The 13,389-nt window shown below is 32.3% G+C and overlaps 1 protein-coding gene across 2 annotated transcripts; it reads right to left on the reverse strand.

The window, feature by feature from the left end:
- Positions 1-1,161: 1,161 nt before the first annotated feature.
- LOC112706954 (transcription factor LHW) lies at positions 1,162-7,473 on the reverse strand. 2 transcript variants are annotated; one of them, XM_025758491.3, is made up of 10 exons: positions 6,407-7,473; positions 5,382-5,576; positions 5,194-5,275; positions 4,930-4,971; positions 4,787-4,846; positions 2,668-4,434; positions 2,431-2,532; positions 2,119-2,259; positions 1,913-2,038; positions 1,162-1,831 (listed from the first exon to the last, which is right to left on the reverse strand). In XM_025758491.3, the coding sequence occupies exons 1-10, from the start codon at positions 6,499-6,501 to the stop codon at positions 1,655-1,657; spliced, it is 2,787 nt and encodes a 928-aa protein (XP_025614276.1). In that variant the 5' UTR covers positions 6,502-7,473; the 3' UTR covers positions 1,162-1,654. The 2 variants fall into 2 exon arrangements, with proteins under 2 accessions (XP_025614276.1, XP_072057152.1); XM_072201051.1 differs by lacking the exon at positions 4,787-4,846 and having other exon boundaries at positions 2,668-4,452; positions 4,897-4,971; positions 6,407-7,424.
- Between the last annotated feature and the right edge of the window lie 5,916 nt (positions 7,474-13,389).

A 13,389-nucleotide genomic window follows, 5' to 3' on the forward strand; every position in this document is an offset into this window, starting at 1 on the left:
CTATCAATTATTTTGATTTCTTGCATTTGGACTGTTGTTTATTTTAATTTTGACCTACATCACCTTATCAAACATAATTAAAAACTAATTGAATGATTAACCTAATAAAATAATATTTATCATCATCAATTATAATTAATTAATTTCTTAATATTTTCAAAACAAAAATCTAAAATAAGTAGATTTGTAAAATTAGAAAGTAAAAAATTAATCTATATAAATTTTGTAATTTCAATTACATGTAAGATTTATTATTTTGATTTTACCTTGAGTAGTGTTTTATTTTATTTTATTATTAACTTTTTTTAATTTTAAAAGCGAGCAAAATTTTATTAAATAATTTATTATGTATAAAAATTAATTAATAACAGACAAAAACCAAATCCTTCTCCACTCCCACACTAAGGGACCTATTATCATTGAGGTCAAGGAGAGTGAAGTTTGGTAGGGAAGCAAAATCCAAGCCATGAAGGGTGCCACTAAGATTGAGACCAGAGAGGCATATCCGTGAGACAGTTTTGTTTGTTGTTTTGTCACAAACAATGGCATCCCAACTGCTACAAAGGTTGTGAATGTTGGAGGGGGACCATGAATTGAGTAAAGGAGTGTATAGTAGGCTGTTTTTCCATTTCACAAGGGCTTGAGCTTCTGTTGTTGGCGAAGCTGTGATTTTCAAAGAAAGCAAGAATATCACTGCTATTATTATACGAGAGAGAACGCGATTCAGAACACAGTGATCTCTCTCGAAAGTTGCCATGTCTCTCCGAAGCACTTGTAATGTTAGTACGTTAGCTTTGCTCCCTATCTTTTATGGAGACACGACAGTTACACTTTCTTAGCTTGCAGGTTGCAGCACATTTATATGCTTTACTTGGTCCCTTATTCTTCTAGAATCAAGTATAACACATTTTACACACCCAAGGTTGACGGGTATTTTATATTTGTAGAACTCAAACTTTTCTTCCATTTGGTTTAGAGAAATCGGCAAGTGGTTAAAAAAATTGAAAATTCAATACTCATTATAATTATTAATTATTAATAAATAATAATAGGTATAGATAAATTTGTAAAATGGTCCTAGACTCTTATGAAGCAAGAATGCAGTGAGAGGCTAATGCAGATGCAGATATCTATGCAAGTCACAAAAAATTGTAGCAATAATTTACAAACCACACATAAAGCTTTTATGTATTTAGATATAACACTTCCAATTTAGGGCCCTAATTAGAAAAATCAAGAGTATAAAGTACACATTAACCCCCTTCCTTACACATCCTACAATATCTATACATCAAATCTTGAATCTATCACCAAACTGCTACCAAATTACTCACTACCAGAACCACCCTCCACACTAAAAATAAAGGATACAACACAAGTCACCTAAGAGTTCACTAATAGCATCACATGTTGGAGGGAACATGTGGAAACAGTTACAATATGGGAGAGTACATATTAATTTTGAGGTGCTCTTCACTAACTTAGCATTATCAGATATGAGATACGGGACAGTTAGAAGTTAACACCACCAGAAAACTTTGGATCGGATTGGAATGGATTGGATTTGATGTTAGTCATTGCAAGCATAGCGCATATCATACTTGCTCTCAACACATCCATGCCAAGAAACCATACGTAGCTCCTGGTGGGTGGTTCATTGCAAACTACTAGGCCTACCAGTTGCCGGAATCTGGGTAGCTTGCGGAAAAGATTGATATGCCATCATGTTCTTGTCACCTGCATTCGATGAAGACGCATTTCCCTTCACCGTTTGGTCCAAAAGCCGAACCAGCGACATAAATATTTCCATCCTTGTTATGTCCCTATTCGCCTGCAAAACTTGACAAGTTAACTAACTAACTAGCACCATATATGAGCATTGAAAAGCATGCACACACTCTTAAAACATTACCTCAACGGCGAAACGAGCCCAGATTTTGTCATTTCTTGCTTCCATTACCCCCTTTAGTATAGTTAAGCCTAATCCTCTGATTAAATCAGCTATTTCCAGAAAGAAACCTCGTTCCTCGCAAAGCATCTATTGGAATAACCAAGAAAAGTGATGAGAGAGGTGATAAAGGAATATGCAAAAGAACTTGGTAAAGCATTGCAAAATACCTCCACTAGCATCTGACGAGGATGGTTCAGATCCTCAACTATAATAGGGCAAACCATTGATTGTGAGCCAACCTCGTATGCCCATGTAGCCCCTCCCTCAAAGTTGTCTTTCAAAAGCAGTCCACCTTCCTTGCTGATAATCTGCACATTCAAGAAAGAAAGAACATGGGTTGTTTCCCCTTATTCTTCAAATGAAAAAGCTATCATCTACATATTCTTTTGATAGTCCTTTATAGCATAAATGATGCAAAACCAAAAAATTCTATTTGAATAAAAGGTTTGATTGGTACAATAGTGAACATTGTCCCTTACCTTTGAATCCCCAGTTTGTTTCAGCTTGTCAGCATGCTTTGTCACACTCTGCAAAAAAAGCATATGCTTGATGGTACGTTCCAGAAGTGCATCTATGCTACACTGTTAAATCATCACAAGAGACCAAGGAGAAAAATATTCAGTGTTGTTACATACAAAATCATTCATGAACCAAAATATTAGAGTTATAAAAGAGATATGCTGGAATCAAGTATATGAGCAAAAAGAAGTCAATACCTTTGCTCCATTTGGCACAATTTCCCGTAACTCTTTTACACGATCTTGAATCATTTGGCGATCCTTAGGTCGAGGCCTAGGATTCTCTCCCGGTTTAAGCCTTTTGCGATTCGATTTGCAAACTTCATCAGGTCGCTTGGAGTATCCAGTCGAAACACTATTTTCAAGCTTAAGCTTGCTACTATTTTCAACCCATGAACTAAGTTGGGACCCAAACATAGAAGAAGTTTGGGAACACTTTCCACCGTCGTCCTTAATACATCCAGACCTCATGGAATTTTCAACAGCACCTGTTTTACCCTCACTCTTAGGAATACCAAACATCCCACCCTGGATATGATCAGGCATAGCCGGCTTGTAGGCACGAGAGGGAACTGAACAGGTACTACTTGTCAAAGTTGTCCTGCAAGACATGTCATCAGAATTCTGTTTCATGACAGATTTGGTCTTTGAAACCACAGCATCCAAGAGGTGGTCTGTGCCTGTCCCAGAAAAAATGTCACTCTCTGATATTGCTTCACTTGCAGAGTAATAATCAGAGTTCATACCCTGCATATTCATACATGTTGGCTTTTTATCCATATTTTCTGTATTAGATTCAGATCCAACAGCAAACAACTTATCCCAGTTTCCACTCAGAAGTTGGTTTTTGAAATCTGCTCCTAGAATATCAAACAGATCATCACCTGATGACGGTTGAGCACAAACTTGTTCTTGTTTAACATTCTTCACCATAGATCGACCAGTAACATGTTTATTAACACAATCTTGGACAAAATCAGGGCTTTGACCTCCGGTAGTCACAGGCTTTGAAGGTAAAGCGTCATGAACATCCTTCACATCTACAGAGAGAAGCTTCTGATCAGAACCTTCCGTAGGCACAGTAAAGGAACCTGAATGACTGAAAAAATTAGCCAGAGAACAACCACCTGCTTCACTTGAACCATCACTTTTAACTCCAAACCCACCGCCTTGTGCTCCGGATAAATCACCAACGGACACATCTGGAGTTCTTAAACCAGAATCAGTAACAAGACTTGTCCTCAAAAGACTACTCACCCCACCATGTATTGGTATTCCAGCAAGTAATGAAGCACTGCTAGAACTTTGATTGTGACCAAGTATATGGCCTCCATCTGTCTTTAGTAGAGACATGTTTAATGTACTTGATGCATTTATACTAGGATTACTGTGACCTTGATTCCCAAGGACTGACATCATTTGTTGCTCCATATATTTTAGATTGCAATCGCTTGGAACTGATTGACCGAAACTGGATAAGCCATTGAATGCAGATCTTGCATTATATGAAACAGAAGGCTGCTGTAGGCATGAACCTCTGCTTGAGGGTATCACTTCAGCCTCCACAACCCTATTCTCACTTTGGCCAGCAAAGTTTGTTTTAATCAATGTAGTAGCATTTGGTTGGCAATAACCATTTGATATCTGGCTCAGGTTATTAGTTTTGGGAGTCAATACTGAACCTTGGAAGTTATTCATTTCTCCCCTTATAGGACAGAGTGTTTGAACAGTTGGCCTTGAAACATGAGATGGGTTACTTTGCTCATTTGAACCATTAGATACTGATGGAATGCAATGTGAGGGAATTGCAGGTGGTTTGACAGAGACAGGCAAGCCACCAGTAGCAAGTGCTCTTCCAATGGAAGGACTTCCTGAATAATCTTCCGATAGAAGGGCACCGGGAATGCATCCAAGTTGCAAGATCAAGCTCTTTACATCATTTACAAACCCAATATTCTCCATTATCTGTAGCAGTAGATATTGCTGAATTAATTGCAGAAGAACGTCGAAAGAGAATGTAAAGCATCAAAAACAATTACAATGGCGCATTCACACTAGATAAGAGGGCATTGCTAGCTTATTCAACTCATAACATGCAGCTTTCAAGAATGGCTATCCAAGATTTATGCAATCCATCATATTCATGTAATCCTGTGCTGAGTATGTGACATATACACATGTAAGCTAACAGAGGCTACTCACTCTTGATCGAAATATTATATTACAATGTGAGATACTCTGACCTAGCATGATAATTTTGGGGATATTGTATCACATTATATCTCTTCAGAACTACAAACATAAGAAAAGGACTTACTGGCAAGAAAGATCCAAGTTGAACAACCCCATGGGGAAGCACAGGAATCACTGCAACAGTCTGCATAGACAAGAAAACAAGGTATCATAATATAGCAACATGAACTCTACAAAAAAATGTGGAGCATAAAGAAGATCACAAACCTGCATTCCAGCTGAAAGTTGGTGATGCATCTCAGCATATACCTAAGAAGAGTGCACCAAAATAAGAAATCAAAACGAAACTCATGAATTACAGCCCTATATAATGCATATTACACAATTTCCAGAAACTAAATTAAATTGAGAGAGCATAAACAGGAGTGCAAGCTTAAAAAATATTGTTCACAAAACTTCAACTGAACCACAACATCTGCAATATACAGCAAAAACTAGTCAAGCATTCTTAGCAAGAGAAGATCAAATTACCTCAGGTGGATATGCATCTCTACTGAAATTGTTGAAAAGAATCCACTGATGGTTGCCAGTAAATGCAGCACGTCCAATTATTCTGAGTTCACAACAAAATGAAGCACATGAGTCACTACAAATTTTCTCCTAGGATCCTGAATCCCCAATAAATATTCAAAAAATAGAGAGAACAGGAAAGCACCTACCCTTCACCTGCGATATTGACTGAATTATTCACTGTCATTTTGTTAATCAAAGAACAAACTCTGTCCTCCTCTTGGATCCCCATCTGAGACGAGTGAGACTCAGAAGAAAACCAGCTTCCTTCTCCATTCCCAAAATTTGGTTGTGGGAAAGAACATGGCAATGGTTCATAATAACATTCTTCCCAGATCAATAGTCTGCCATATGAAACTACAATCAGTTAACTCAAATAAAGTAACTAAAATACTTTCATATGTTCAGTTATATGTATAAGGTTAAAAGCAATGATGCATCATAAGTTGCAAGGATGACAAAGATAGATCATATTTTGGCTCATTACCAAAGCAAGCTATTTTGCAGATTCGCTCTCAGAATCACAAACAGATCAAATACAGTAGGTAGTGCGCCTCTGGCAAAATCTAGGGCAAATAAACTTCAATTTTCTTTTCTCTTTAACTAAGATTCTCAAGGACAAATCAGAAACAATCAAAGCACTAAGCTCCAAAATAGTAAGAATGAGTATAAAAGTGAACAGAATAAGAATAGAATCAAATACAAAGAAGCAGTAAATGTAATGAGTAATGACCAACAAAATGAGAGCCTAACATCTCAATAATATCTAGGAATCAAGGCAACCCCTAAAATGGAATATATTATCATAATTTCTTATGAGATCCACCCATATGATTAGAGAATATTGAACGAAAGAATTTTCAATGAATCAGCTAAATAATTTACTCTCAGGTTGCATTATCCAGGTTTTAGAAAGAAAACAAAAATCTCAAATTTATCATTAAAAGAAATAAAGGGCACACGCACAAATCAGCAGCATAAACTCGAAAGTAAAAGTAAGGGTGTAAAACACTATTAGCTTTTCTTAAAATTACTCATAAACCGAAGTAGCAGCCAAAAAATCATGCTTTGATGGATTTAGAAACCACAAAAAACAACAAACAAAATAAAGCAAAATGATTTCACTTCTTTTTTGTTCTTTTCATTTCTCTGCAAAAATCAACCAGGTACTTACTTTGAATTGTTGCATCCGATCTTCCAGAACACAGCATAAGACCACTGATTCCGACCGCACAGAGTCTTTAAAGCTTCTTTCAGCAAAAACCCCATCTTTCTTCCAACGGGGTATTCTCAAAACCACACAAAAAAGACCTTTTTTTTTCTTCCTGTGACCTTAAAGGATGAACAACAACAACAGCAGCATGCACCAACAGAAGATAAGAAACAGAAAATAGTAGAAACCTTCAAATCCGATGAGCATGCATTTTCCGGTGAGTGTTGCAAAAAAGTCCTAACTACCACGGCATGATCCTCTTCCCGCCTGTTTAGTCCTCAATCCACCACTTCTCTTTCGCTGCGGATCCAAGTTCCCGGCGATGAGTTTCCGGCAGGCCATCCTCCGGAAGAGGAAGACGTACGAGAGAGAGAGAGAGAGCAAAGCAAAGGAGTTAGCTTTTGAAGTTGGGTTCACACTATGCCACGAGCTTCAAGGTTGTAGAGAGCAACGATCTTGTCCATTATTGAGGGAATGGGAAACGATGAAGATAGAAAAAGAAGAGAATTTTGAAGTGGGGAAGTGATGGCGTTGGGGTGTGTGAGGTCTTAGCTTGTTGAAGAGAGAGAGAGAGAGAGGAAAAGGGTTCAGGTTCTGAGGGCTGCGCTCTGTGGTTGTGGTGTGTGGGTGACAGTGGAAACTGTGAAATATTATTCCCACTTGTTCTGGCTTTCCATTTGTGAGAAAATAAATGGAAGTGTTTTAAAGTGGAAGGGGTTTCACAAAGAGGAACGCTTTTGACGAGAATTACATGCAGAGCCACCAGAGAGAGAGAGAGACAGAGCTTGCTTTTGTCGGGTTCTGAAACAGTGTCGGGAGTAGTCAGAGAGAGGGAAAATGTTTGGTTTTGTTTGTTTTGTTTTGTTTGGGTTCGGTGAGTGAGTATTGTCTGAGAGAGAGAGAGAAGAAGAGGAAGAAGATAGGAGAGAGAAATGAGTGTGTGAGTGTAAAGCTTGGGACTCGGGAGAGAGAGAGAGAGAGAGTGCGGATTACTATCATGCTCACGTCACCTTAAGTTTTTGTGAACTAACATGAAATGCAATGTTTTCTTACTCTTATAAAAATTGTCAAATAAAATTGAATTAAGTGTCAATAATTTTATCAACTATTTTAATAATTAGATATGCTTTCTATTTGTTTCATAATTTCTTTTATTATCAAGTAAGTTTATCATTTAATCTAAGAATAAAAAAAATAGAAGACAAAATAAATAATAAAAGAAAAAGAGAAAATATAAAAAATAATTTTTTAGTTACTTAACATTAACTATTTTTTAAATATAAATTTTTATTTTTTAGATTCTAAAATCAAATATAAATCTAAATTTTTTTTTGCAATTAGAACAAAATAAACATAAGATGAAACAAAATGAGAGATGCAGGACATTGAGATCAAAATAAATAAGATAATTATACATAATTTTTATGTATTATTTAGGATATTTTTAAATTTTAATGGAAATATTTGTCTCACCACTATCTTAGTAATATGTTTTTATTTAAAATTTTAGATAAATAAAATAATTTAAAAATTTTGATTAATATTGATTACAAAATTAACTTTTTTATCATTATTCAAAAAATGATATTCTTAATTTTTTTTTTCCAAAATTTAGTCTGTACTCATCCACGGTTTTATTAGCTAATTGTAGGTTAAAAAAATAATTTCTTAACAAAAATAATGTAACAAAATTGTTTGCCGCAAAAGTTAGAGTGGTTAGTTTTGTAGACAAATTTTAAAAAATAAATAAATAAATAAGCACATATAAATTTTATTTAATGTGTATTTATATTTCAATATATATTTTAATGTACATGTCTGTTCATTAGACATATAGTGAAAAACTTGAGTTAAATTATATTTTTAAATGGTAAGTATTTTAAGTTGATATAAGCTTAAAACAAATAACCAACAATAATTGATACGTTCATGTTAAAATATGTAGAAACTTCATGCATGTGGATCAATGTATGAAGAAAAATTTGGGTATGCTTTTGTGATATTTGTGGCTGGTAAGAACTCCAAATACATACTTACAGAATTAAATGTTAGAAATAAATTTCTAGCATAGAAAGTGAATTACAGAGACACAGTATGATTTACAAAAAAGACTTTGAACTGGTTAATTTTATTATGATGCAGACGCGATTTAGAAACACGCATGTTGTTGAGTTGGATATTGCTTCAAAAGAGGAACTAAAGTATATAGAACGTTCTATTACAGAACTTCTTTCCAAGAAATCCATCCAAACTACCAACGAAGGATATGGTAAATGTTAATTTTGTTTTGTTTAGGAATAAAGAGTGCTTACGATTTTAACGTATTTTTTTCTAATTACTAGCTAATGACCTGGGAGTTATCATTTTCTTTTAAGTAGAGTTAAGTTGTTGTTTGTATGTTCATATTTTCAGTGTCAGCTGAATATTCAGGCGAAATAGTTGATGACACTCTAGATGAGGCAGACACTGATTCAGAAGATGATTTAGATGATATCTCCTCCGGTGGATATGACACCTCCAGACATGTTGAGCTCAATAAGGTTCCAAAAGAATATAATGAAACTTTATACACCCAACATAGAGAAGATGACGTATATGCTAAAAAAATGGGTTTCGATATGAACAAAAAGCCATGATTTGGAGATGACTTATCAAATCCTTTATCCCGTGACTGCAGTAGATTCATGATAGAATTTTTCTGGCCAGACGAATACGATGTTGAACAGAAATTTTGACTCAATACTTATTTAATTTGTCTATTTCAAGAATTCTGATTGTTAAGTTCTACTGAACTTTGTTTTTACTTTATGAATTCAGAGTTTGGCTTATTAATTTTTTTCAATTTATGCTTGAATACAAATCAAAATGCGCTAATACTACACGAGAAAAGCCCAAACGTAAATTTGTGCACATTATTATGTCATAAATATTTTTTAATTCATGAATTATTTTTTACGTAATACAAAATACAAATTGTATCTAATGCATTTACTTACCATGTTTGAAATATGTTTTTCAAAAAAAATTAGCAGAACTCGAGTAGACTTAACAAGACAATTTTTAAACAAAAATTTCAAGTTAAAAATATATTGCAGCGGTTAGGAGAAAACCGTTGCAAAAAGCTCATCAAACATATTTGTCTAGTCGACATTTTGCGGCGGTTAAAAAAAATTGTTGCAAAATATTACGTTTTTAGTAGTATCTTTCAAATTCGTTGTATTAACCGCTGCCAGATTTTATTTAGCAGCGGATTCTAAAAATCGCTGCTAACGGCCGAACTTCTTGTAATGATATTTTAATTATGTTGGTGGCTGATTTTAGTATACACGTAACATTGTGGATATTTATATATCATTATAATAATGTATTTTTGACCCTTGTTAAGGGAGTGATTGTGTGTTGATGAATGATAGGACAGGGTAGGAGAAGGGTGAAGAAGTTTTGATTGTGTAGTTTGTATAGAAGTTGGATACTTATTATTAGACATGATTGATCACTGAGGTGGGAAAATCATTATGTGCAAAGGACAGTCCTTATTTCTCATCACTGCTCCTATCTATTAACAATAAACAAGAATGAACAATGTTTTGTGTTTTAATGTTCAATTCCATTATTAATTACGTAACCCCCTATATAATTATGATGCATGTTAGCTGAATTTTGGACACTTCAACTTATTGCTAAAAACTCTTTCATTAGTATCAAAGTTTGATGATGGCAATCATGGAGTCTTATTGATAGTAATTATGCTTTAGACCAATGATTACTGCTACAAACAAACATTGCCAATTAAATTACTGGATAATATGGATATATATAGTGTTTTGGGAGTACGATTACATTTACTGTTTTGGACTTATGTGATAAGTAATTAATATTTTGGAATATTCGTTATTTTAATTATATTATGTATATATAAAATTATTGTTAAATTAATTATTTATATAAAATATATGTTAGAATATAAACTATATATTAAAAATAACATATAAATATATAAACAATTGTAGTGAGATTACTGGTTTTATGATAAAGTAAAAAGTTTTACTGATTTGATGATAGTTGTTTTGAATATTCATTTTAGAAAAAAAAAATAGTAATGTTTTTAAGTAACTGTTAGTTAATAACTTATGATCATGATTTACTGAACCCATAATTTAAGCGTGCTATAATCATCATTTGTGATTTGCCTGAAATTTATTAGGTAACCTTATCATAAATTACTATTTATTTTGTTCATCATTTTTATTTAATATTACCACATTTTAACACAAATCCTATATTAATGTATCTAAATATTTATATTTAAAAAAAAAAAGTAAAACAAGCAATGCAAATGTAAAGGCGGCAGCTTGACACTGATGTAAGCATCTTCAAACAAAAACATATATAAATTAAAATCATATAATCTAATTACTAATAATGCTTCTTGGGTCAACTTGAAAGATAAGTTATGCCCTAGATTTCTCTATATATGTATATAGATAAAGACCACCATCATCTTCAAGTGTTACAATCAAAGGACCACCTCATTCCTGAGCAGTAGGAAAAATTGAAAATCAATTGGACCACTTATTATTAAGGGATCAAGAAGGAAATACAACTAAGACTTAAAAAGAAAAAGGTAACAAGTAGAAAAGAAAGTCTTATATTAAGGCTATTGCATTGATAGCTAATATTTGAGTTTTTTATTATTATTATTTCAATAATCAAATTGGAAAAGAATTCAAATTTGATGAATTTGTGGAAATTTGAATGGGACAATACAGGTTATATCTAGCATCAAGATTCTGAGAACCAAATCATAATGGTCACTTAAATAATCTTGAAAGTAACCAAACTCAATAAGCAGCCTCCATTTTCCCCCCTCCACTAAAAATGTTAATTATATTGCTATTGAAAATTCAAATGGAAACATAACTTCTTTATGAATAAATACACTTCTAATCTGAAATATCCACCTTAGGCTAAATATATACAATAATTTTCCTGTTCTTACCTCCTTTATTCTTATTATTTTCTACTTTACTTTTTGTGGGGCTCAAAAAGACATGGGAGTAAAAGAGGGTAAAAGAAAAAATAGAAAAAAAAGAGTGATATTTCAAATCTACTCTAATATGTATTTTTTTTAAGAGAAGTTAATTCTTGAATAAATTAATCCTTGAACTTTTAGAATATTAGACATCTTGTGTCATAGATTTCACTTAAAAAAAAAAAGGATACACATCACATACATATTCCATGCATCTTGTGTATGCCACAGTTTTGCAAAATAGTTTGGACTTTGTTTTGGAACGATACAAATAAGGAAAGCAATTTGAATTATTTTTGATAAACTTTTGTAGTGTCAAATTCATCTGTCTCCTTATAAAAAATAATAGAATTTAATTTTGATATAATGATAATATAAAAAAGATTATATATATGTATATATACATATATATATATATATATATATATATATATATATATATATATATATATATATATAATTACAATACACTGTAGCCTAATAAGTTAAAAAAAATAAATGTACTTGGAAGTATATATATCAAAATGAAAATATTTATTTTATCTGTCTCCTTCTCATTCTCAGAAACGCATGATGGTTTTAAATTTGCACCAAAGTCCCAAACCATGCTATATTACATTCTAGGCAAGCATTGAAAGTATTTCCTTTCTATCTTTCGATATAGTAATAGTAATTATATATAAAATGCTCCCTTTTCTTTTCATTTCATGTTTCAAGGAATAGAGACATTTGTCTTTCAGATTTTAAAAGGAAAAAGAATGATCTCAACCCTTTCTTGGCTTGGTGGGAATCACTGCTATCGGTGTTAAGAACATATATATGTATATATGGTTTCAGTATCAGAGTGATAACATTATATAATTCAATTCTTCTTGGTCAGTTTGTGGTGTTTCTTGTTTGGAAAGAAACATTGTTAAATTGTGTGTATGTATCGGTCAGGCTGTAATCAAGTATATGCATCATGCACCTATGAACCTATAACCTCGAATAATTGAAGGATTCAAAGCACACATACAGGGCACCATTTATATATTAAATAATAATAATAATATGTTGCATTAAAAAATCATTTAAGAGTTCTAAATTATATATCATTCTCAATTTTAAATAAAAAATTTTAGATTTATTTCTATGTTTTCAAAAATTAAACATATATATATTTAATCTTGTAGTCATTTAAATATTAAAAAAATAAATTAGAAAATTAAACTAAAATTTTTAATCATTACTCTGCATATATGTGTATGGAGTTATGGACCACCTCTTATTAGCTTGTTCTCATTTCTCAATTTTATATTCTGTTCTTGGGTTTTGATGCCTAAAACTAACATGGACATCAATTTTTACTTTTATTATATATCATTTTTATAATTATATGCTGCTATATATATTCTGTTCTATTCTTTTCCTGTCCCCACTGCAATTTTTTTATTTGGCCCAATGTGCTTAGCTGGTTGGTTATTGGCATCCCAGTAATTGTCCCAAGCTACCTTTTTCATTAAATTAATCTTTTCCTAATAATTATGACACTTAATTTTCTTGGGCGGCTTTCACTTACATCTTTTTTCCTTAATTCTTTTTTATAGAATATCTAATTTTATTTGGATAAATGTTGCCTTTATGTACATTCTTTGATCATTTATAATTACCACTAATTAATTGTTAAAAATATAACTAATATCAGTCATTTAAATATATATATAATTAGATGAAAATTCATATACAACTATATTTATATATATTGTTAGATGTTAATTAAACAGATTAAATTATTTAATAATTTTTAATTATTAATTTTATATAAAAATAATTGTATATGAATCTCTATGATAAAATTAACCTAAAATAAAAAAGAAGTGAAATTTATGTGTAACAAACAGACGAATTTACTTATTAATTTGTGGGGTAAATA

This window comes from Arachis hypogaea, chromosome 8 (assembly GCF_003086295.3).
Source record: "Arachis hypogaea cultivar Tifrunner chromosome 8, arahy.Tifrunner.gnm2.J5K5, whole genome shotgun sequence".
In the NCBI taxonomy this organism is placed as follows: domain Eukaryota; kingdom Viridiplantae; phylum Streptophyta; class Magnoliopsida; order Fabales; family Fabaceae; genus Arachis; species Arachis hypogaea.

Excerpts from the sequence above, each read along its gene's own strand:
- LOC112706954 (XM_025758491.3), bottom strand. The coding sequence starts at position 6,501 with ATGGGGTTTTTGCTGAAAGAAGCTTTAAAGACTCTGTGCGGTCGGAAT. Across the intron at positions 5,276-5,381 it reads GTCAATATCGCAGGTGAAGG|AATAATTGGACGTGCTGCAT; the intron begins GTAGGTGCTTTC and ends TTGTGAACTCAG. Across the intron at positions 2,533-2,667 it reads TTGTGCCAAATGGAGCAAAG|TGTAGCATAGATGCACTTCT; the intron begins GTATTGACTTCT and ends ATGATTTAACAG.